Source organism: Silurus meridionalis, chromosome 17, assembly GCF_014805685.1.
Source record: "Silurus meridionalis isolate SWU-2019-XX chromosome 17, ASM1480568v1, whole genome shotgun sequence".
Lineage (NCBI taxonomy): Eukaryota > Metazoa > Chordata > Actinopteri > Siluriformes > Siluridae > Silurus > Silurus meridionalis.
The window spans coordinates 6092479-6118201 of record NC_060900.1 but is presented as its reverse complement, the minus strand read 5'-3'; the positions used below and the strand labels follow the sequence as shown (position 1 = coordinate 6118201).

At 40.5% G+C, this 25723-nt stretch overlaps 1 protein-coding gene across 9 annotated transcripts in view; it reads left to right on the top strand.

Annotated features, from left to right (window-relative positions):
* prdm16 (PR domain containing 16) overlaps window positions 1-25723 on the top strand; it is a 167676-nt gene that overhangs the window by 126311 nt on the left and 15642 nt on the right. For 5 of the 9 annotated variants that reach the window (XM_046871245.1, XM_046871243.1, XM_046871242.1 and 2 more), the window contains exons 4-8: window positions 15081-15218; window positions 22033-22135; window positions 23903-24104; window positions 24230-24380; window positions 24723-24876. In XM_046871245.1, coding sequence (XP_046727201.1) covers window positions 15081-15218; window positions 22033-22135; window positions 23903-24104; window positions 24230-24380; window positions 24723-24876 — 748 coding nt within the window. Of the gene's footprint in view, window positions 1-15080; window positions 15219-20132; window positions 20804-22032; window positions 22136-23902; window positions 24105-24229; window positions 24381-24722; window positions 24877-25723 lie in introns of those variants that run through there. The other 4 variants (XM_046871250.1, XM_046871246.1, XM_046871244.1 and 1 more) reach the window with 2 other exon arrangements.

Here is a 25723-nt window from a genome sequence, read left to right as displayed (position 1 = left end):
GAGATCGATGATCGAGCTAAACAAAAGCTAGTGCTGTGTTCAATCAATCTCAATTGTTCTCACTTGCTGAAGATCCCCGGAGCAGACAGACATGGAGCTGATAAACCGCTGTGTCAGGTGTCATAGCTCTACACTCTGTGTGTGTGTGTGTGCGTGTGGGTGTGTGTGTGTGAGAGAGTGAGTGAGAGAGTGAATGTGTGATCATTGGTGTGATGTCTAAACAACCATGTCTGTGTTATCTGTTGTCAGCTGCAGGCACAGAGGTCTGTTCACACCTCGTCTCATTCGGACCTATCAGAGAAGCACTGGAGTACATCACATCTATCTCCTTCAACCTCTCTCCCTTTCTCTCGCTCCCATCTTGACTATTTGCAATTCCTATAAATACGTATTTCCTGTTTTATACCTCAGAGATGACTGTAAAAAGTTCATGATTTATAAAATTTGATGACTTGATCGGCATGTTTCTATGGTAACCTCAATGTTTCTATAATGCTCATGTAAAATTGGGTTGAATCCATACAGAGGGACAAGTTAAAAAAGTGTGATCTTCAGCGATGACCAAACATTGGATGGAAAATTCTAAAAAGACTGCATTTGGGTTGTGAATTCTGTCCCCCGGGCCCATCCACCCCCCATCCTTCACTCCACACACACCCATTGATTAGCGGCCTGGCTCTCCTGCTGGCCCTAATGGAGCTGAGAGCCTGATCGTGTGATCGCTGCATCTCTTTTGTGATGCCTCGGCTCCGACCTGAAAGCAGCCCGAGTCTTGCAATCACCCTAATGCACGAGTGTCGGCCATTACTGTCAACCGTGCTAGCGTGGCGTCCATACATTAATCCCCCGTAACCCCGGGCGACCCCCCTTCATTCCCGGGCGGATTAATGCACGTCCCGGGGCTTGACTGACACGCTCTCCATACCGGCTTAAACACTGAGTCGATGGCCGCTGTGCTCGATTAGACGTGCGGCTTAATTAAAAGGTCCGTCAGATATATGGCAGCTCCAAGTATCTGTCATGGCGTCAGATGAAGGGTGAAGGTTAAGGCCAGAGGGCGGCAAGGTGAAGTCCAACAGTAGCAATAAACATTTCTCAAGCTCTGGGCAGAGGAGCTATCACTCAGGGTGATATATATATCGTAAGCTAGTGACCACAGAGGAAAGAAAAAAAAGGAGGGGAAAAGAGAAGTCAGAGCGAAAGAGGAAAAAAGGCGTTAAAACCGGCACTTAGAGCAAATCGGAGGTACAGGGCCGAGCTCAATGGCTTGATTGTTCAAGGCTTGACGACGTGCCAGAAAGCTGAGAAATATTAAATAGCGGGGACGTTAAACAATGGTTTACACAACAGTAAAACAGAACCCGCTCCTCCTGTCTTTATAAAGCGACGGTTTTACGAGGCGCTTGCACCACTGCAGGGCCTGGGTGAGAGCGAGAGAGCGTTTTTTTTTTTTTCATTCTGATCTTAACGTCCAACAGCAAACAAACCCTCATAGATCGCAATGGCACAGATAAACATCGCATTACACAGGGAAAAAACTTTCAGAAGAATGTAAATCGATAGTTCTGAAACAGCACAGTCGTTCCTGTTTAGCCGCATGGATTCTTCAGTTTTGTTAGTTTCAAATGATTCCTGAGAAGAACAAACAAATTTCTCTAAATAGTTTTCTTTTATAGATTAAGAACATCAGGGGAGTGGGGTGGACCGTTTAATGGAACCGAAATTGCAGTAGACAAATTTGTTTTTTTTTTCTTTTTCTGGTCGAATATAACTTCTCGTCTCCACACTCAAATACTTAGTACGAAACAATATCCAAACATTAGAAGCGTAAGACGTTTTTTTTTTTTTTTTTTTTTTTTGGGGTTTCCTGTGTGAGGCCACTTTAGACTCCAATGTTACCAAACATAGGAGCTCATTAGAGAAGCTTGACTCATGTGTTTCCAATCAGAGAGGGAGTTCAGGTTTATCTGCTCTCTCTCTCTCTCTCTCTCTCTCTCACTGGCTTTTTCTTTTTTTTCCCTCCCTCTTAAAGTTCTCACTCACAATTGGGTTGAGATCCGCCCAAAATTACTGTGCATGTTTTATTCTAACATCTTGCCTCTCTTAGACGAATCGTGAAAAGAATTTTCTCCATGCTAAATTTCAGGAGGAGACATGAATCGCTCAAAGGCAGCACTGGGTTATAGCTTTTCTTTTTTTTTTCCATTTACTGTTACACTCAGGCTTGGGTTACAGCCTCTACGCTAACTTCAGGTGCTGTCATCTGGCTTTCTTTTAACCTACTGGCCATTTGTACCTGACCATCTCCTTAACTGCATCCCTGTGTAAAACCAGGTGTGTTAAGATGTGACTCTGAAAGCTGGGGCTGGAAACATTTTGCTCAGTAGCCACAGCATATGCACAACACACACAATGTACTTTGTGCAGGTCTGTCGCTATGTGAGAGGACAATAAAGCTGGCCTGAGCAACACAGGCTATCAGCACTTTCACACTCCAGCCCAGCTGGTGCCAACAAGTGCTAATGAGCTTCATTCATTTCGTCACTCCGCCTAATAGATGTTAGCATGCAGGCCTTAGCCGTGTTATTGCTTTTTCTCGCAGATTTTACCCGCACGCTAGCACCACTGATCACAATCTGTTTAAAACCACAAACCTGTTTTTACCCGAAACAGAGCAGAAGTGTTGGAGGGAGAGACGTTTTTTCTTTTTGGTGAGCCAAAGAGAAGAGAAGAGGCGGTCTTGGATTAATTAGCGTCATTCGCAAAAATCCTCCATCTCATTGCAACTGCAAGCGAGCCGTAATCGAACACTACTTCATGCTCGAGGAATTCCCAGGCAGATGCGACGGCCAGGCCCAACTTGTCTGTTTACCCTCCATCACAGCGAATTTACAAATCGAGTCGGAGGAATTGGCGGGGGCTTTGAAACATTTGCGTCGTTGATTGTGTAGATTCAGTTTGATGTTGAGCAGGTATGCTGTGCAGCGTGCCTGCACAATTCTGTTTGGAATTGAAACCGTTCAGCCTGTTTTGAGTTAAGGAATAATTAGGAGTGTTTGCTCTCTCTCTCTCTCTCTCTCTCTCTCTCTCTCTCTCTATCTCTCTCTCTCTCTCTCTTTTTTCTTTCTCTCTCTCATGTTCAAAATTCTGCCGAGGATGGAAGAGCTGCTTTGTTTTTTCAAAGGAGTCTGAATGACTGCTCCCTAAATTGTCTTCATTCAGTTTGTATAGATCTGAAATTGTAAATAAATAGTACACTCGGTTTCCGAGCAAAGGAAATGATTAATGCCTTATTTTTGGATACAAATAAGTAGCTGTTCCTCAAAAGTCAGTTCAACTTTTACTATTGTATCGTTTTAAAAAAATTATTTTACACAAATTGAGTTAAAATACCACACATTTCCTGGAGTAGATTTCATTTCTCTGGCAGAGGTGTGCCGTTTGGAGGAATGTAAGCCGTTGGTCGGATGCCAAAAAAACGCGTGTTCGTACATTTTTTGGCCTCGCCAGATATACTGAGAATAGATGATCCCTTAGTTAGTAAGTGCTTTCAATAGCGAAACCATAATATAGAAGCGTATCCCACCCCTGACACTCGTATATAATTCTATTTGATGTTTCAATAAATAAATATTTGAAATTGTAATGTAAGACGGACTTTCAGGTTGGATTGTAATTTATGGTTTCCTGGTTTTGAGCCTCTTGCCCAGAGACACACAAATTCAGCAGCTGCAGAAACTACACACACACACACACACACACACACACACACACACACACACACACACACACACTGAGAGAAAGAGAGAGAGCCTCATTAAGGGCGGCTCTTGTTAAGATCATGACACTCTGGCAAACCGAGTCTGTAAATTCTTTCCCCTGGCTCTGGGCAGTTCTGTGGCTGGGCCTGCCAGTCCTACACGAAGTGAAGAAAAGGCCACAAAGAAAAGAAGGAAAAGGGAAAACCACACACCCCAAACTCCATCATGAGGAAAAGGAGGTTTTTGCTAATCTCCGTTAGCAGTTGCAAGCTGGTCTTTATGCTAAACACAAGTCGGTGTTTTCTGTTGGCTCTTTGATGCTATGCCAGGCTGTGCATGTGTGTGTGTCTCTGTGTGGGTGTGTGTGTGTGTGTGTATGTCTGTGATAGAACAGATTGCAGGTAGAACGTGTAATGTAGCTGGACTCTGATCCTGCCGCCGCTGCCTTTCCTGCTGACGCGCTTATGTTTCTCTATCTCTCGCTTTTCTTTAAGAACCAGGCCACAGGATTTTAACAGTTGCATCTCAGTAACATCATTACAAATGGAACCAAAATATAAAATCTGGTGCATTTTATATATTTAAAAATATTGGGTGCATGTGTGTATATAAAAATGCAACAGTACTCTCATTTGCTTCTCTTCCAAAGCCTTCCAAAGCAACCACCACTGAGGACATCAAGTTTTTTCAATAATCAGCCGCTGAATCTCCAGGCATCGAAATTACGATCCTCCATCATTCTGCCCCAATTTTGAACTTGTTGACGAGGTCGGGAGTGCGGCTCCCAAGTTGGCCGATCTTGTTTCTACCGCCGAATAACTAGCTGCGGATCTCCGTCCAAGCCCTTTACCACAATTAGGGAGTCCGTGTCATTTTACCCCATGTGTGGCACATTTTCATTCTCCCTCGGCGGGGGGGCGCCGCTATGATTAGCCTCATTATTCAAAGTCAGTGTGGGCTCACTGTTAAGAGTCATTTAGCCTTTATGTACTCATTTTGAAATGGACCTCGTCTGATGATGGGCTACACAAATGAAAGAAAAAAACTTGTCAATCCTAGGGCTGATATTCAAAGAAATCCTATATAGTGGGCCGTAATTGCTTCTTCCAGGGAGACTGTATATGCCAAGATGATTCTTGATGAAATATTACAGTGAACTCTCCACTATGTTCTTATATAATCGCATGTTCACTTACATCAAGCACTGCTTTCTACCAAGATTCAACTGAAAGTTTCTTTTTATATAAACCTGTTCTGTGCTGCTCTATTGTGAAGTACTTTGAACTTCAACATCATGCGAATGGTTAAAAGTTACGTTTTTATGCGGCAGCTTCAACCCTGAGCCCGATCTTCTCTGATTGCTTGTCTTAATGAGCAAATCGAGGAAAAATCCAGCCACCTGGGTATTAAAACCAACGCACAAGCGGGACCACGACGAAGATAAAACCGTCAGCCGTCTGCAGACTTGGCAGGAGGGATGGAGACGTGCCCTGTGCCGTCTTTGTGCCCTTGCGATGCGTTTATACATGCGCGGCTCTCCCCTCTGCACCTGCCTGGCCATAATGAGTCAATATATCTCCTCTCTAATTGCTCTAAATACATATCATAAAGCCTGGCCGTAAAAGGCGGACTTCCAAAGCCGGCTAGTAAAGCAAAAACACATAACACACCAGCGCCATGCCTCAGCCGGCCATAACGAGAGCCTGTAAATTATTGGGCGAGAGGAGGGGGGTACCGTTTCATTATCGAGGTGCAGCTTGAAAAATAACTTTTTTTTTTTCTTCACCACAGGTCTTTTTTTTTTACTGTTACTTCTTCGTGTCTTTTTTAAAATGGTCTCCTCTGGGGCACATAGGCATTTCTAGGGAGTTTCAACAAAATTGTTGTATGCACACACACACACACACACACACACACACACACACACACACATATATATATATATATGAAGTGATTAAACCACCCTCGTTGGCAAAAGGCAAAATACATTTACGTCTTCATGTACTGAAGACTATTGCTGTTGATACACCTATAAATACATCTATTGTCATTCCAAAAATCGGCTTCTATAAGACATTAGTCAACATCTTGACCTCATATCCAATCATCTCCTCACACAACAAGAAGTCACTAAATACACTGCCCCGAACACTGAAATTTTTTTTTATACAGCTATCTCTCTATCCATCGATCTGTTGAGTTAAACGCTCTAGTGAATCAGAACCGCTGCCGAGCTTCCTCTCCCGGTGTAGCTTTGAGTGTGTTGGCGAGGGGTTAAGAGGGTCAGGAGCTGGGGGTCATTGAGCACACGGGTTAAATGAGAAGAACGGTGCCCCCTCCTCTTCCTCTCCCTCCATCCTCTCATCAGTCTCGCCTTTCTCTCTAAGTCTCTTCTGTAATGAGCCGCTCAGCCGTCCTCTGGATCTGTCTGCGTCTCTTAACAGGGCTTCGGCACTGTCAAGCAGTAATGCGTGCCAGCCGCTACGGAGCAACTATTTAGAATTTATATATATATATATATATATATATATATATATATATATATATATATATATATATATATATATATATAAATGAGTGACAACATGAAGTATGACTAGCATGTCATTCCGATCACTGGATTTGTAGAATAGCCATGTTGAGGCTAAGGGGCAGGAATGCACTTAAAGGAACTTCAGGACTTCCTCCTCACTTTCTTTCGTCTTTTTTCCTCATGAATCACAGCCTCTTCTGAGTTTGCAGTCTTTATATTCCTGTTTATGTTTAGCTGTGGTGTTATTTAAGTTTCGAAACATCATTTAGACGTCTGTTTGCGTCTGTGTGTGTTTGTGTGTGTAATGCCTGTGTTCTGTCATTGCCCTTGTCCTGGCAGCAGCTCTATCAGAGAGCTCATTCTCTCCACAGTGGCAGTTCGGCCTTCCTCTAACCAGCCGCGCCACAGACCAGATGTGCTTTTACGAGTGCGGCCAGCTATACTGTAGCTGCCTACTTTTTAATTAAGCAGAGGCCTGCCCTCCTGAAATGAGGAGTTCTTGCAATCATAATTGCCTTATAGACGAAAGTGAGCCACAGTTTAACATGCCCACTTGCACTGACACACACACACACACACACACACACACACACACACACACATACACACACACACACACACGTATATATATATATATATATATATATATATATATATATATATATATATATATATATATATATATATAGCTTATATACACACATATAGCACATAGCATTGGTATAAGGGGTTTTCTCATAAATGTTATTGCTCCTCACAGATTTCCAAAGCTGTGTGTGTGTGTGTGTGTGTGTGTGTGTGTGTGTGTGTGTGTGTGTGTGTGTGTGTGTGTGTGTGTGTTTAGGAACAGTCGGGATTGGTTCACATTCACTAATATAAGTAATGATACACCTGTGCTGTGTGCTGGTTGTATAACGACAGCGCAAAGGGGAAACAGGTAATAAATCCTGCAAGCTTAACATCACATACTTAAACAGAGGACCAGTCACAGAACTTCTGAAAGTGTGTGTGTGTGTGTGTGTGTGTGTGTGTGTGTGTGTGTGTGTGTGTGTGTGTGTGTGTGGAGAAGAGAGAGAGAGAAAGAGTGGGAGGCTTTCCAGATCCTGTCATTAACTTGAATAAGTGATTGAGCAGATCGATTGCAAATTTTAGTTTGTTTCTTTCGAATTTCTATTCAAAATTTGTCTATCATCTGACACACACACACATCCACAGAATTGTTATGACCCTCTGTTCCTCGCTCTGAGTCATAGGAATGTCTGACAGCTCAGGTCACCAGCTCAGTATGAGAGTGTGTGTGTGTCTTTATGATTTTCTGTTATGTTATTATCTCACCCAGGTTTCATCACTGGTCCAACTTTTATTGATACTTGTCTGGGTTTGATTTATTGATTTTTTTTTTATAAGGGAGGCTGAGGGAGGGAACTATTTCCAGGTCATCCACACCCATCCATACCCATCCATCCACCCACACCCACACCCACACACACACACACACACACACACACACACACACACACACACACACACACATCTCATTCTCCTTCCCGGGCCTCCTTCCCCACATCGTCCTAACTCCAGCAGAGTCCAGTGAAGTTAATAAAATATGATTAATGACCTCTCACTTGCTCTTCAATCTTGCAGTGTAATTTCTGTAACAGTGAAAAAAAGCTGTCAGACGGAATTGCTCAGAGATCAGTGTTATTAGCACTCCCATCCCTCCCTACACCACATCCCCCCAAACCCTGTGTGCCCTCCACTCTGGACTTGCTCTGATCCATCAAAGCTCAGAGGCCAGGGGATGCTTCTGCTCTTCCTCAATCACTTTATTGGACAGTTCTGAGAGGGCCCTCAATCGCAGAACACACACACACTCACATACTGCCCTCCCCGGTACATTGCATCTTCATTTCATAGCCTTATCTGCAGCAGCATTATCTTGTTACGACCATCGGGCGAGTGAGACTTCCTCTCCTGGAGCGCTTGCTTGTCTCCTCCCAGGCCTCCGCTTGTCTGAAGATGCAGCCGCCTGTCCGTCTCACTTCATTTTTTCCTCCACACGCTCAGCCTCAAGCTTTGATGCCTGCTTTGTTGCGGGTGTGACTGGCGTGTGTCTGGATCAGGGGCAGCTTGAAGGAGTTAGGGAGTGTGTTTTAGACATGGAGTAATGGCTCCTGCCACTGTAATGAAGGCGGCAGGATATCCTGTGTCAGAGTTGCAGGTTAAACGTGCACTAGATAAGGTGTAATGAATGAATGTGTGTGTATGCGCTTGTTTGTGGGTGTGTGTATATATGTGTGTGTGTGTGTGTGTGTGTGTGTGTGTGTGTGTGTGTGTAGCAACTGTATAGCGACCAGGAGAGGTGATAAAATGTATTCTTCTTCTTAAGCCGAAATCAGTGGTGACACGTTCGGTACTTCATTCCTTGCACAAGCCTCCAGTTCGGCATCTTGTACGTCACATGCTCAAATTGTGAGCTGTTAAGTAACTGTGAATGCACTCGCCTGTGTGGTTTCTTTATAATGCACATCATTTGGTATCACTCGATATAATCCACGTATTAGATGTAGCTTTTAGTATTAAAGCGTTGCAAAGAAATTATTAAGATGTCTGCTGGTAATTCAATAACCTAAACAGCATTGGTGAGCTAAACAATGCTAGCTATATTAGCCTTCTGAAGTAAAACTAATGACACACTTTGGAAACAAAGCACATAGTCCATCCACGTTTCTACAAACTATTCATATTCCAAAGGGTCTTTTTTCTCTTGGTAAAGTATTAAGCCTGACGTGTGAGCATTTTTTTTATCACACTAGTAGAGAATGTGGCCATCGTCTGAGTGAGCCCTGTATGTTCGAATAACAGTAATAATTCCTTGTGAGATTGAATGCAGCTGGTGTTTTCGCTTCTACTCTGAAGAGAAGATCTGCCACTGAAGGGAGGGATGTTTTGAAAGTTTTGAGTAACGCTAAACGTAAAGATTCGAGCTGACAGAACTCTCAGACCTGCAGGCAGTGGTGGTGAATTATGACGTCACGGCGCTCGGCTGAAGCACGAGGCCGCTCGGGAGAAGCAGACCTGACTGTGAGGGAAGAGTGATAGAGTGTGAGAGTGAGCGTCTATTCGCGAGGAGGGGAGCCTGACCTTTCCGCTCTGTTCCCTTGTTTCCTTACTCGTTCTCTCCACAGAGATCATGCATGACTGCCCTCTAGCTGCCAGAGAGCAAGAGGGCTTCATCTGTCTTTCTCTGTTTTTCCTTTTTTATTCTGCATATTTAGGGAGGACTCAGGTCTATTAATACTTTTAAATGTGTTGAAAGGATGGTGCATAATTTCTAATGACTTTTGCATAATGGATTAATGGATACAGAGGAATGTGCATGTGGATTGACACCTGTTTTTCTTCAATGTTGCAAAAAGCGTGACTTTTATTAGAGATGCGGGTCTCATAGCAGTATCTATAATTTACTAGCATTCAAAAAGTCTCTTTAACATTAACTAAAATGCAATTTTGCAACAATTTATGTATATTTAAAATTGTGAATAGCGTTGTGAATAGCGTATCTTCTAAACACTAAATTAATAGATAAATTACTATTTATAAGTAAAAAAATTACTGGATAAACTAGATCCTTTGTATTTTTTCGAACTGATCTCCTTTATTTTATAAGAAGACCTTTCTAACCCGGTTTGATTTCTACCAGGATCCCGTGCCGTAGACACATGGCTCACAATTGCGAGGATGTAAATGATGCAAATGATATGTTACAGCCTTCACAGTTTGGGAGATTGTTTGGGGTGTGACACTTCTCTTAAAAGACTAGCAAAACCAATTAAATAGCTATAACACTTTACTAACATGCTTTGGTCCGTTTAATTTGTCACACGTCTGTAGATCGCCAATGTCCTGTTCTTGCGTATCTACTTTTGTCCTATCGCGTATTTCTTTGGTCTGCTACAGGATATGCAACAGTGGAAACCCTTTACATTCAAATATCAAAAATATCAGTACTCTGTAATTATTAGATTATTAAGCGATTTGTTGTTTGTTCCTCATTTCATCTTGATGTGTGAAAGTGAAGTCGCAAAACACACTGATTAAACGCACAGCATCAGGGACTGCTTCTGCTCGGGGACACACACACACACACAATATCTGGCACTTCCCCAGGATATGAGAACAGATACTGTGTGTGCGTGCATGAGTGTGTGGCCTACTGAAAGATGAAGAGCGCTCTGCATTAGCCATTGTATTCAGCTGTTCCCTGCAGAAGTGTTGGCATCGCTTTCCTGTTTTCCGCCTTCGAGGCCATCCAGCGTTCGGAATTCTTTCAACATCCTATATTTTTTGAACCTCAATCAAATCAGAAGCAGGAAACCTAACAGCACCCAACTAACCGCTGCAGTCACGACTTCATCTATGCGATACGTGATCGAAAGCCTACGTGTTATTCAGTCCGGTGTATTTGTGTTTATGTTATCTTGGCCTGGCTGATATGAGGATCTTGTGTAGATATTTCAATAAATGCCCTCACAATTCATTTAGGAATTTCTGGTTTTGCATTAGATTTACATTCACAGTTACATTTATTTTATTTGGCAGACACACTTATGCAGAGAGTCTGGAGCAGTTAAGGGTTAAAGGCCCGGCAGTGGCAGATTGGTGGTGCTGGGATTTAAACTTACAACCTACCGATCCAGAGTCCAATGCCTTTACCACTGAGCTACAACCTCTTTACACCTCTTTTTGTTAACATGATCAGCAGAGTGGGCATAAAAAATTTTGTAATTTCATATTCATGTCATTTCATTTTAAAACCTGTCCTATATATGGTCTATTTTATATTTTTTTATGTATTTGTATGCAGTGTATTTGCAGACATATTGCAATAATACCTTGATTAATGACTAATTTGAATACCTTGACTAATACCTAACACTTAAATATTAAGTCATACACACACACACACACACACACACACACACACACACACACACACACACACAAAACCCACTCACATGTACACACACTCCAGTCTCACCTTGGATGGTGTAAGGTTTCAGATATGACTGTGCCTTTCTTTGTGCAACCTCTTGACTCGCCACCTTTTAGTAACCCTCTACTAAGAACGAAGTGAAAGCGTTTCCACAATGTGGTTTAGGTTTGAAAACTACCGCAGGGCTTTGTATAGACACACACATGTACACACACACATACGCACACAAGAGATAAGCTGTCTCGCTGCAGCTTGCTTTTAATGTATCGCGATTTTCCTATTATCTACTGTGCAGCGCGTCGGCCTAACACCTAGCGCAGAGGCGCGTTATCTTTTTACGGAGGTGCGATTCTTTTAGTATAGCAGCAAGAAAATAAAGTAGCACATGTATGCGCTCGAGGCCTGGTAAGCCAGTGAACGGCATGCTAAAGGAGCCTGTTGAAACTGTTCCAGGTTGTACAGTGCTGAAGAAATCATGTCTGATGGGGTTGTAAAATATTGATATGTTACAGGTACGGCTGGCGGAGTCGCGACTGCAGGTGACGTTTTACAGGCTGCTTACTTTGTTCACTGTATCAGTCATGCAGAAGTGAACAGCCGAGCCCAGTTAAAGTGCTCTGTGTGTGTGTATGTGTGTGTGTGTGTGTGTGTGTGTGTGTGTGTGTGTGTGTGTGTGTGTGTGTGTGTGAGGGGGGTGGGTGTAAGGATCTAAGGTGCCAGCTGACAGTTTGATTTGAAGGTTTTGGAGGAATTTCTCCACACAGCTTTGCTTTATAGGTTGAAATACACTATGTGTGTAAATGTTTTTTTTTTCTTTCCTCGTCATCGCAGTAGTGCTTCAGCGTTTGTTTAGCTTATGATGTGTTCATTGGTTGGTTTCGAGGTCAAAGCATTTTTCACACCTTGCACCTACATTAGTGTCAAAGTGCAGCAACACCTTAGAACATCCCCCGCTATATTTCCTTCATTTAAAGGTGTTGGGAAGTAAAAAAAAAAAAAAAACATTTGGGTGTGTTTCAGAACACCCTTTTTTCACCTTGTGACACATACCCAAACACACATCCAGCACTCGTGTTTTTGCTACGAAGACCATAAGATGGTGCGGCTCCTGTGGCAACAGATGAGGGTAATTAAGCCCTTAAAAAAAAAAGGAGCGCCGGGGGCACGGTAATCTTATCGTATAGACGCAGGAGATTTCCCCCTGGCCTAATCATGATGAAGAATCACATGGGTGGTGAGGAAGACGTAGGGTGGGGCAGATTATAATTTTATAATCCTCACATGTGCCCCTACCTTTGCAGGAATGTGTCGCCTGTGACGTCAGAGGCTAAGTAAACGAGCAGTTCTCGATTTTCCCCTCCCTCATTCCTTTTTCTGCCTTCTTCCTTTTTTATTGTGCCGGATATAAATCAGTGTTCCACCTGGAACCGGAGTGTTTGCAGACTTCCAAACACCCAGAACACACACCCCTCCAGCTACCTCTCAAGGTGTGTAATGTGTTTTTGAACCATTGCCTTGACAAGCAGCCCCGGCCATAGCTCCCTCTGCAGCCCTCCACCCAGCTCAAACTGTTTCCCATCTCTTAATAAAAACTGTACAATACCTGTAGCCAGAGTCACACTGCCGACAAGCATGTTCATGTTCATGTGTATGTGTGTGTGTGTGTGTGTGTGTGTGTGCTGTGTGTGTCCAAGTGTTCTGAGGACGGGATCATTTCCTCCTATGCCTGGTTAGTTTTCAGTGACTGTTTTCGCACATAAACCCGGAGCCCTGCTCTCTATCATCCGAGGCCTTTTCCCATAAATTGCGGCAGCAGTAGCTCTTGCCGAAGAAAGAGCTTTACAATGTCATTCCTGCGTTCAACAATACCAGACCGAACGCCTTTTGTAAGTCGGGCGAATGAACGGTTTTGTTATTGTGGTGTAGTTCAGTCAACACTTAATGCCAGAAAGTGACTTATAATCATGAATGTATACAGACAAGGGAACAGATTTGTACTATTTCTTTTATATACAATTTGTATAAAATTGTCTTAATGCTCAAATAACTTATTTGAACTATATCTAATGTCCTCTTATTACAAAACCTAACGAATATCTTACACATGAAATTTTATGTTCTTTACCATGATCTGATATTTAGACAATGTGGGTCTTATAGCCATTTTTTTAACTGAGTCAAACTGAACCCTCAATAGACCTTCACACCAACCATGTTTTAGCAACAGCTGTGTATTTGGTAGGGTTTAAAATCATTTTAAATGTACAATTTTATATTTTCTGCCTTTTTAAAACTGGGGGTTCAAGCTCCACTATCACCAAGCTGTCACTCTTAGCCCTTGAGCAAGGCCCTTAACCGTTAGTGTTCAATGGACGATGTATTATGGCTGACCCTGTGCTATGACCCCAGCTTCCTATCACTGGGATATATAAAAAAAGAATTTCAGTGTGATGTAATGTACATGTGACGAGTAAATAAAACCCTTTGCCTTTACATATTACCAAAAATCATTCTTTATATTGGCGTGACATAATTAAATAATATATATAGAATTGTTTTTAGCTGTTTAGGTCAAACACTGTACAGTTTGTTGAATCCAGTGTGATAAAGTCTAATTAAATAAACAGAGTTTTACACAATCTAATTAAATAAACAGAGTTTTACACAATCTAATTAAATAAACATAGTTTTTTCCACAGTTTTACAAAAATTCAACTACAGTATCTATTGAGGTGCTTATATATGATTATATTTCTCATTCGACCTTCTGGTCTTACTGCAAATTGTTAGATAAATTTAGATTGTTAAGATAAATCCGATCTTTAACAAACCTACAACGCGTTTTGCTTTATCTGATGTCAGATCTTGTTAATGTTCTATACTCCATTGTACAGCATTTTAAAGTTATGGCTACACATAACCTTTAATGTGATTTTAACCAGCTATAATTAAAATATTTCAAAACCTTCCTACCAATTTACAGAAATCGCCACTTTGTAACGACTTGTTTCTAATAATCATTTTTCCTGTCAGAGTTTTAAAAAAAAAAATCGTTCCACCAAAAAAAAAAATCGCAGCGTAAGATTTACAGCTTGGATTTATGCTGTGTGGATATTTAGTTTCGCTCTTTATTGCTGACTGCCCACTTGATCTTTTGTTTCAACTTGATAGAGCATGAACCGAATATTCTTTCAGAGTTTTTGTTTTCAAAGAGGTACGCAGCAATAATTTAGCGAGGCTCCTTTCACTGTGGGTGGGTGAGGAGCATATTGATGGAAGAGAGACGGCAGTGTTTTTTTTTATTTTTATAAATCTCCCCTCCTGTTTCATTATAAATCTTCCTCACCATGAACACCGTTCACGCTCCTTCCGGTCATTTTTTGACATTTGGTCCTTCTTCTCCTGCCCTCACCCACCACCCCTTCGCTTGTCATTCTTCTTTTCCTGCAATGAGTAACTGAACACCACAAACTTCACTTCCTCGATGGTGTCGGGTTAGCCGATTCTGATCAGGCAGCGTGTCAGGGGGTTGTGTGGAAAAGGAACGCTTTTCCACTCACAGCCTTTCCGAATGAGACTTAAAAGCTTATCTAGTCTTTAAAAGGAATTTTTTGGAACATGTGGCATGTGCTATAATGGCAATTTGCATCACGTCAGCACCACTGTCTTAAATGCATATAATACGAATATATAATTTTCCATTACTGCTTCATTGTGCCCTACTAATGTAGATTGGATATAATTGGACATGATCTAATCAGCATTGTGTGTCTGTGTGTTTCTGCTACAGGTAGTGGACGAAATGGGCAACGTGAAGTTCTGCCTGGACGAAGCGCTGGAGGCTAACGGGAGTTGGCTAAAATACGTCCGGGCAGCGCCGTCTTATGAGGAGCACAACCTGTCCGTCTGTCAGATTAGCGAAGATCAGGTCAGATGCTTTTCCTTGTCACGGTTGGTCTGTTCTGTTCTGTCTTTTTGGCCGAGGCTCTTTGTTTCACACACACCATTCATATGAACTTGTACGTCCATGTTCTAACCACAGACCTCCATGTAAAACCACAATTCCCTCTTTTAAAAGGGAAATTTAAGCATATTAATAATTAAAGTCTCTTTAATACGTCCAGCAGAAGCCAGATCAAATCGTAATTCTTTTTCCCCCTAAGCATTGTGCTCAGAAACAGAACCTGGCCTCATAACAGGCCTCAGGTTCAGGAGCTTTACCCAAGTGAAAAAAATTCCTAAATGAAACGTCGAGCTTTTAAAATGTCCGTTCGGATAACAGCAGCTTCGTGAGGATTTGAAGATAGCATTGATGGAGTCATGAGTCATAAATCAATGACTCGGCCTAAGTAAATAAACGTGATTGGGTGCTAAAAATCTTGCTGCTGACAGACTAACACACTCGCCATCTCGACATCGCAGTTTCGCCCGTGGACTGGTATTGGCATGGCGAATCGACTTAAGCAGGCGTCCAGCATGTTAAGAGACAAGGAGCAGTTGGTCCTGTCAGGAAGACGTCGAGAGGACCTGCTGATGTCACAACACTGACTGTCCAACAATAGATAACAAACCGGGATATTGTTTGTACAGGGCCGTTCTCAATGTGCGTGTGTGTGTGTGTGTGTGTGTGTGCGCACGTGTGTGTTGAAGGAAGTGAGTCAACACTCCTTTAAAGGAGTATATGATAGAAGTCTGAAGAAGAGGATACTGCTGAAACTCGGAAAGACTTGAATATACTTCCTGTCTTCTGTGAAACCATGGGTAGGGATTTATTACCTCAGAGATAAGATACCTGGTGAATCAGACATGTTCAGTATATTCATGGAAGCGTTTTGTGTGCTTCTGTTTACGGTTTATTAGCCGCCAGAGGTGTTTTTGATACCTGGGGTTTCATTGCCAAAATGTTAAATACATATCCTGTGTTTTGCACCTTTTTTGTGAGGCACAGGTTGATGATGATTTTTCCACTTTGAAAACTAAACTTTTTTCAACAAAATAGAGAGAAAAAAAACCCCAGCTGTTAAGCTACAGGTGGATTTATTATTATTCTTTTAACCATTTTGATAAAATGCAAGACACCAGACAATACCAGGCATTATTTTTCACAGCACAGACGCCATTGCAGATGTTTAATTGGTACACGATTCTCTTGCAGCTTTAGAGAATGTGCAATTTTTTGGATTGTTTTTATATCTAAAAGCTTTTTTTTCAAAACTGACCTGCCTTCCTTTGGTCTTCTGGATTCTATCTCTGTCAAGGACTTTAGTGGTCAGCCAGTTTAGACCATGTCCCTGGCTCTCTCTCTGTTTGTCTGAACAGAATCTCAGAGAGAAGCAAAAGCCTTGGCCTTTGTCCCTTTTCCTTTTTTTCATTTGTTCTTTCTTCTTTTCTGTCCCTGCGCCTCCAATGTCGACGGGGGCAAGCAGCATGGTCACCATCCTTTTTTTTTTTTTTTTTTTTGAGCATGGCACGTGAAACATAAGCCTAACAAACAGAGGAGGATTGGAGGGGGGGGTTGAGGGACGAGGGACGGCCTCGGAGACTGACAACCAACAATTGACTTCAACTAGCAAACCTGATCATTAAAGCCCTTTCACTTGAATGACCAGCCCACTGCTGAGTTCAGGCGAGAATAATAGCTCCTGCTGAAATAAATGTATGGTTTCTGTTTACTTGTCCTCTTCTTTTTGGACAGCTAGCTGTTTTTTTCTCTTCCTTTTTCCCCCCACTTCCTTGTTTTATGCACATTTTATGCGCTTATCTCGCGGCCTACGGCTTATTATTTATTCAGAAAGGCGACACAATGCAAAAAATGCATAATTCATCGAACTTTGGACTTTGCCGTTCTATTTGAACATGCACAATGCATGAGCTCTATAGGAAATATGTGCACACCCAGCAAATTCACATGCAGCTGTAACCTTTTAAAACTCGACCCGGATCATTTATTTACTTGTTTACACATTTGCCGCTTGTGTACCTGCTCCCAAAACACACACAGCTGACCATGTATAATGTATTTCATATGCCCAGGTCCTTTTCTTTCTGGGCTGAGTTTGGGCTTTTTAAACCTAATCCGGATGTCAGTGGCTGTCACTTAAAGTCTGAAAGGCTTTGAATAATAAGTGCCACCTACAGTGAGAACAGTGCAACAAAATTAGATAGATAGATAGATAGATAGATAGATAGATAGATAGATAGATAGATAGATAGATAGATAGATAGATAGATAGATAGATAGATAGATAGATAGATAGATAGCAATTTAAGATACTGTGATTTTAGGTGTTATTATATACAAAATGTTGACCAAGATGGCACTGCCCAAGTGGCAGCCTGTTGCAGCAGCTCCAGTTTAAGTTTAAAAACCTGCCACATGTGAGGCATTGCCACGTGACAACTAGAAAGTGCAGACCTGAGATTAGATTTGCAGCTTAACACCCATCCTAGTAGGAACTGGAAAAAAAGTTTCTTGCAGTTCAGAGGTAAGGGAATGGAGACTCCAGACTATTGGAAAACTGACTCTGATAGCAATAGCAATAGTGCTGGTGAAAATATCGAGCTGTTTCTCTCTGGATTGAAGCAGTCAGCATGTTAATCCTCTGACACTCAGCCGTCATTTCTCAGGATGCACTTAAACCGTTTGTCATAACAACTGCAGTATGACGCCAGACTATGCCATGCCATCTCCTTCTGTTTGTGAAGAGGTGCACACACACACACACACACACACACACACACACACACACACACACACATGTCTATCCTCACACTTAGCCATTACCTTAATACAAATAATAGAAAATAAAAGATTTCTTTATTCTCTGCTTTTTTTTTTTTTTTTTTTTTTTGTAAATGTTAAATTTTTGTTTCTGTTATAATAATCAAACCTAATCATCCCTGTGCAATGTTTAGTCTGGTGTTTCTTAGTTACAAACCACTGAACAAGGGTCAGTTTTCAGGGTAAATCTTCATCCTAGTCAAGACTAAATTAGACTTTTCATTAGAGAATTGTTTTTTTTTTTTTAACAGTGCAAATTAGTCTGTAGACAGAATTAGATATATGGTGCATGGCGATGATATGTTTCTCAGTGGACTCATTTCGCATTCGCAGTGAAAGGAACGCTATGTCATGCCTTGTTTTATCATCATGAATATTATCAGCAAGAGCTGATTTCTTGTTTCGCTGTCGCACAGCTTTTATACAACATGTTAATGGACGGATCTGGAAATCATAAATGGACACCCCTACATGGTTGAAATTTCTGCTCCTGCCTACTTTGTGTGTTTCTGAACATATTTATGGCTGCCCAAGTTTATGCACGTGTCCACTTTCTTGTCAAAGCACAGCCATATATATATATATATATATATATATATATATATATATATATATATATATATATATATATATATAAATATATATGACTGCATATGTGTGTGTGTATGTGTGTGTGTGTGTGTGTGTGCATTTGAGTATGTGTGCATGTGACAGAGGGGGGATTAGAGTGTGTCACACTAGTGATGGATGATGCATCTGCCCCCAGCACTTGAAAGCGATGTGAGGAGGTCAAGATGCCCCTCTCAGTGCTGTCGGATCCTCAAAAGATTTACTGTAGAGACAGCTTTGCACCATCATAATGGATGGCTTCAGGGGGAAAGCAAGACATTAGCATATGCCTCCAGCAAACGTGCACCGGACACATCTCGGCTTAACTGCAAAACTTTAGTCTGGGCTTTTACATAACACAAAGTTGAAGTGTGTAATATTTTTTCATCTTTCGAATACATCCATTCAACCAAACAAAAACTGTTTCAGTGTGGCAGAGGCAGTCTGTCCCAATAATCTTTATCAATTCATAATTGCAAAAAGAAAATTGGAAATTTTCCTATCAAATTCATGTAGCTGTTGCATAACAGGAAAAAAAATAAATACAGCACATTTTACCCCGAATCAAATATCCTAAACTATATACATATCTTTAAGCAATGCAAATAGATGCACTGATTGTATTTGAATCATTTATAATTTATTGCAACCATTAAATGATCATATTCACCTTAAAATTCGTTAAAAAAATTGTTTGTCATGATGTTACAAAAAAGCTGCACATTTATCAGTTTTAAAAATGCAAAATGAGACATTACATTATAATAAATGATTAACTTTATAATTAGGTGCAGACTATTAAATAGGAAAAATGACATAATAATAATAATAATAATAATAATAATAATAATAATAATAATAATAATATATCACATTTAAAATATTTATTATAGATATAGTAATAGGGAAAAAACATCTGTAGGGTTGCATTAAATCTTTAGTAAATCGTAGGACCATTTCAACTTCTTTAAATATTCGTTGTTTTTTCTTCTTCTTCTTCTTCTTCTTCTTCTTCTTCTTCTTATTATTATTATTATTATTATTATTGCTATTATTATTGCTCAATTGGACTGATTAACGCAGTCCGTTTCTAAAGCGTGTAACAAAAAAAAATAACCCAACAAAACACACACACACACACACACACACACACACACACACACACACACACACACTAAAACAAAATACATACACAATAAATTAAAATATAATAACAAAATAAAAAAGTTAAACAAATGATGCTTTATATATTTGTTTTATTTATATTTGTTTAATTCTTTTATTTTATTATAAAAACAGTAAAAATCATTAAGCAGCCTGGAATTTGTTTGCGATTGTAATTTGTACAAATGCGGTCGGAGGAAACGCAACAAGCAAAGCCAGGTGTGTGTGTGTGTGTGTGTGTGTGTGTGTGTGTGTTTTTTTTTAAAGAAAAAAACTCCGTTAAGCATCGTTACCATGGCGTTAACAATCAGCGCGTGCCGTTTGTCCTGTATGATAGTTATAAGGCGGGTTGAGTTCACGGCCAGGCGGGCGCGGAGTGTGTGTGTGTGTGTGTGTGTGCGCGCATTTGAGTGTGTGTGCGGTGCGGTGCGTGCGCGCGCGGGGATTTGCGCGTCGTTGTGCGGTTTTTTTGTTTTGCGCGCGGCTCGGGCGCGTTTGCGTGGCTGACAGATGAACGTGTTGGTCAGAGGAGGGGAAGATAACGGGGAGGCTCCTCCTGCGCCGGCACATCACTCCGTCCCTTCAGCCTGTGAGATAAGGAGAGGAGGAGTGGCCGGGCCGAGAGCGCAGCAGGGCCGAGAGGGGACTGTCGCTTCATGAACACGAGACGCGCTCAGGTCCGCTCATCGATTCCACACTGCTGCTCAGCTCAGATCAGATCAGATCAGAGAAAGAGAGAGAGAGAGAGAGAGAGAGAGAGAGAGAGGTGAAGACTCGCTTCTGTCCTCTTCCTGTCTCCGCTGCTGGGTGGAAGAATCCCGGCCTGCCGCGAGCTCCTCAATGAGACTATGGGTTGTGTGGTGAACTCTACCGGGACGGAGCTGCTGCTGCGACTGGAAGCGCTGAGATCCACCAGCCGACAACTTCCCCAACTCTACCCGTTCACGGAAAACCAAAAGGTCAGATACAATATCCATCTGTCCAGCGCGACCTGATAATAATAATAATAAAAGTATTTATAAAATTAATAATAATAATAATAATAATAATAATAATAATAATGGATCGTTTTTTTGTATATGGTAAAATGTTTAATTTCCCCGTTCTGACCAAAAACTTTTGACCAACTTCTGAGAGCTGCATAATCACAGCATGATTATGATGGACGTTAAAACCCCCAACAGATTGTGCAAAATTAAGTGCACCTCCTACTGTAACTATACTAACTTAGGGTGGCCTACTATTTTTGTCACCCTATCTAGTACAGTAGTATGCGGTTTGGGCCGAAGCCCATATGTGTAAGTGTGTGTGTGTGTGTGTGTGTGTGTGTGTGTGTGTGTGTGTGTGTGTATAGTATATATATTGGGAGACAATGTTTGGCCTGGTGTTGAGCGCCCCCGTGAGGCCTCCGCGTGTATCGCGTCTACTTTGTAGCCTTTTTTTTGTTTGTTTGATGAATGATTTGATCTGTTACACTGAAAATGTTTTACATTTTTGTGCCTTCGTGCTTCCATTTTCAGTCCGTTCGTGTGGGCTAACACGAATGTGTGTGTGTGCAAATTAATAACGTTCATGCAACTGCTATTTTTCCTGCAAATGAGCGGTTATAAATGCGCTTCATTACGGCTGGTGTGTAATTGTGGTGTATACACCGCGCCGGGGTCGGGCTGTGTGTGAGTGTGTGTAGAGTTGCAACGAACAAATGATTTCTACTGATCGAAAAGAATTGTGTGATATGCAGTACGTACATGTTGTAGTAGATATTTCTTTATTTGCTCGTAATTGAATTGTGGTTGGAAATTGGGTTGGCAGGTGAAGTCCGCAATGCATTGCAATATTTCGTTTTATTTTTAGTTTTTTTTTTCTGTCGTTATTTTAAATATATTTTTTAAAATGTAGTTTGTTTTGCTTTTCTGCAAATATACCGGGTTGGGTGTATTTTAACCTGTCCTTTAACAAATTGAAAGAAAGCGATTACAATTTGGGTTTATTATAATAATAATGTTTATAATAATAATAATAATAATAATAATAATAATAATAATAATAATAATATATTAATAATAATAATAAACATAATAAAAATAATAATAATAAAATAAAAATGAATTATTTCTTTTGTATTATTGAAACAATTTCTATTTTTCTCCTTCTTTCTTATGTGTTTTTTCTCTCTGTATTTGTTCAGATTTATTATAAAGCAATTAGGGATATTGAAGTTGGGGAGGAGCTGCTGATTTCTATGAAGGACGGAATTTTTCCCGAAGGCTCGATGGCACCAAATCTGGAAGGTAAGACGAATGCGCTGAATGAATGTGGCATTTAAACAAAACTCCGCACACACACACACACACACACACACACACACACACACACACACACACAATCGGAACGCTGATGTAGCATTGTATAGTGTGTGTGTGTGTGTGTGTGTGTGTGTGTGTGTGTGTAGACATTAATAGAATATATATTATTTAAATATATATAACCAATAGACACTATATAATTAAGTAATCAATGAATACTAATTTACTAATTTTAATATGAATAATAATCGAATTTGTAGTCATAATTGTCATATTCATGCCAAAGACTTGCAAACATGTTTTACCTTTATAAAAAATAAAGCATTTGAAAAGAAATGTATTAATAAATCGAAATAAATGAAACATTCGAATTAGGTTTATAAAAATGAGGGATTAGCACCAGTCCACTTGGAAATGGGTTGAACTTCTTCATTTTATATATATATGTATATATATATATATATATATATATATATATATATATATATATATATATATATATATATATATATATATATACAATATATCCCATTTTTGTTTGATTATATTGCACATAGTCCTCTATCACATACATATTATGGTTTGGATAGGTTTTTTTTTTCTTGTCATTTGTTTCTATGTCTATATGAGATCTTAGAGTTCGATGTGTGTGAATAGTCTGTTGGTGCAGCCAGTTTATGGGTTCCCTTTGATCGTAAAGGAGAACCTATGAATAATGCATGATCGTCACACCGTGTAAAATGACTCATGCAGGTTAAAATATCTTCTAGCTGCAGGCGCTCTCTAATACGTTACTTTGTTCAATAGATTCTCATGATCTTTCCTCAAAATAAAAGAGATCGTGTTAGAAATGGGGCAATAGAGAGAGGACCCTCTGAAAGGGCAGAAGTGAGTGAAAGTGAGAAATGTTGGCTAAGATAGAGAGAGCCATGGAAAGAGCCTGTGCAGATGCAGCAGAGTCGGGCCAATTCCAGAACACCAAATGAAAAGGCGAAAACACAAAAGGGTCGAACATGGTCAAGAGAATTGATCTGTCAGACAGTGTCTAAGAGGCCAACAGATAGAAGGAGAAAGGGAGCAAGGATGAAGGAAAGAGCTCTCTAGACCTCTTCCTCTTGGCTTATCGGTGCTGGAATTTGGAGTGGGGCTTGAAGAGGCTCAGGGGACCTCACCCATGCTCACAGATTAGCCGCTAAACTGCACATAATTGTATTCCCCCTACTTCTCTCCAAGAGCTATTAGTTTCCCACTCCCCCCTTTTTTTCCAGCATTCCCGGCCCTTAGTGCTGTTGATGGGACAGAGTGATAATACAAAAAAAAAAAAATCATTTTTATGCCCCTTGTCCAAAAAAGCCTTTGGTTTAAGGTTGCTGAACTTGAAATGCTCTAAAGACACATCAGGATGTCATCAGGAAAATGTTTGCTGGTTTATTAGTTTGACCTTGGTGATAAGTATTATTATACCAAACTCAGGATTGGAGGCTGAAACCGGAAAGCCATTGTTCAATTTTTTTTGCCAGTTTCCTTCTTCGAACTTCTCACTACATCCTGCATTCATTGTGATTTCTCAGTAATTAATGTCGATTATTCCCGGTTGCAACACCAGAGCTTCAGTCTAAAATTCAGGAACAATTTATAGTATTTCTTCGTATACATTTTATTACTAATATTACATTCGTCGTGTTCAGTAAACGAGAGATACGCGACGTGACTCTGTGTAAATGTAAACGTGAAATATTCTGTCACCCTCAGATGAGCATATGTACCGCTGTGAAGACTGTGACGAGCTCTTCTCGTCGAAGCTGGAGCTGCGACGGCACCAGAAATACTCCTGCAACACGGGCAGCTCTATTTTCGATTCGTTAAGCGAAGACCTCAAACAGGAGCGGGACGACAACGACGAACCGGTGCACGAGTGTAAAGACTGTGAAAAGATCTTTCCCAGCGAGTATAGGTCAGTGTCGGGAACTACTTTTTTTTAACGCCGAACGCTTTCTCAATGGTCACGTTCCGAAATCAAGATGTTTGCCAAAGAATTCCTAAAACGCTGATTGTTTATGAATTTAATATGTTTCACAGTCTTGGCCAGCATATGGTAGTACACACGGAGGAAAGGGAGTACAAGTGTGACCAGTGCCCCAAAGCTTTCAACTGGAAGTCCAACCTCATTCGTCATCAGATGTCACACGACAGTGGAAAGCGCTTTGAGTGTGAAAACTGCGATAAGGTATTGGGTATAAATTTAATGAGTTGATATACTATATAAAATTCGATCAAATTGTCAGAAAAATAATTATATAAAACAAGCATCTGTAGGAAGCATCTATAAATATAGTGTCAATAGTATTTGCTCTAATACTATAATCATTAACTGTGCTTCAGGCATTCTTGTATTATAATGACAAGGTATTTAAATTGCAAGTGCATGTTTGCATTCCATCCAAATATATTCTTTATGCAATCTTCAGCCTCTGGTGTACTGGACTGTGTCTCCATAAAATGCTTTTCACATGGTTAGCACATGCTTGGCAGTGCTTGGACTCTGGCTTATGTTTCTTTGTTTTAACTGCAGGTATTCACAGACCCCAGCAACCTGCAGCGCCACATTCGCTCACAGCATGTCGGCGCTCGTGCCCACACCTGCCCTGAGTGTGGCAAGACCTTTGCCACATCCTCAGGTCTTAAGCAGCACAAGCATATCCACAGCAGTGTGAAGCCTTTCATGTGTAAGTTAATGCGTATGCTTGCTCGAATAAACCTCAAATAGCAAGTAGCTCCATCCTAAAAATATTCTGGAACTTTCTGTCATATCTTGACTCTTACATTTTTTTTTGTTTATTTGCATTTTTTGTTCTCTTCTGGTAGATTACGGATAGTCCGACTGCACGTATACAAGGGGTGTAACGGTACACAAAATTCACTATTCGGAACGTACCTCGGGTTTTTGTCACGGTCCGGTTTAATTTCGGAAAAGGTTAGGGGGATGAAACGCAAAAAATAAAATTGCTTGTTAATTTTTAATTAGCGCAGTTTAGTATTTGTTTTATTTTATTATTTGTGATCATCAAGATTTGAAAAGTTTAATTTTTTAAAACAATTTTAAGTAAAATGCCTGCTTGGTTAAATAATATTTAAAATAATATTTCATAAAAATGAATTAAATTGATGCAATACATGTTTTTATGTTAATTCAATTGAATAATCAAATTGGCACAAATTACATTTACATTTCTTAGACATTTGGATAATACAGATGTGTATGCATGTGTGTGTGTGTGTGTGTGTGTGTGTGTGTGTGTGTGTGTGTTTTACATTAAATATAAACATTTCTAAAGCTATGATCTACTTAACTGTTCTACTTTTTTTCAGCATACTTTAACAAATGTCTTCATTCCCTTCATCCTTCATTCAATCACTCCCTCAATATGTGGAATTGTCAGGATTTTCTACTTTTAAGAGAAATTCTTGAAGCCGGACATAAAATGCGAAAGAATCTATAGCGCTAGTATTTGCCACTAGCCACTTCCTGTGTATCGGCTAACGGTAGCGCTGTGGATTCTTTAGCGTTTTCGT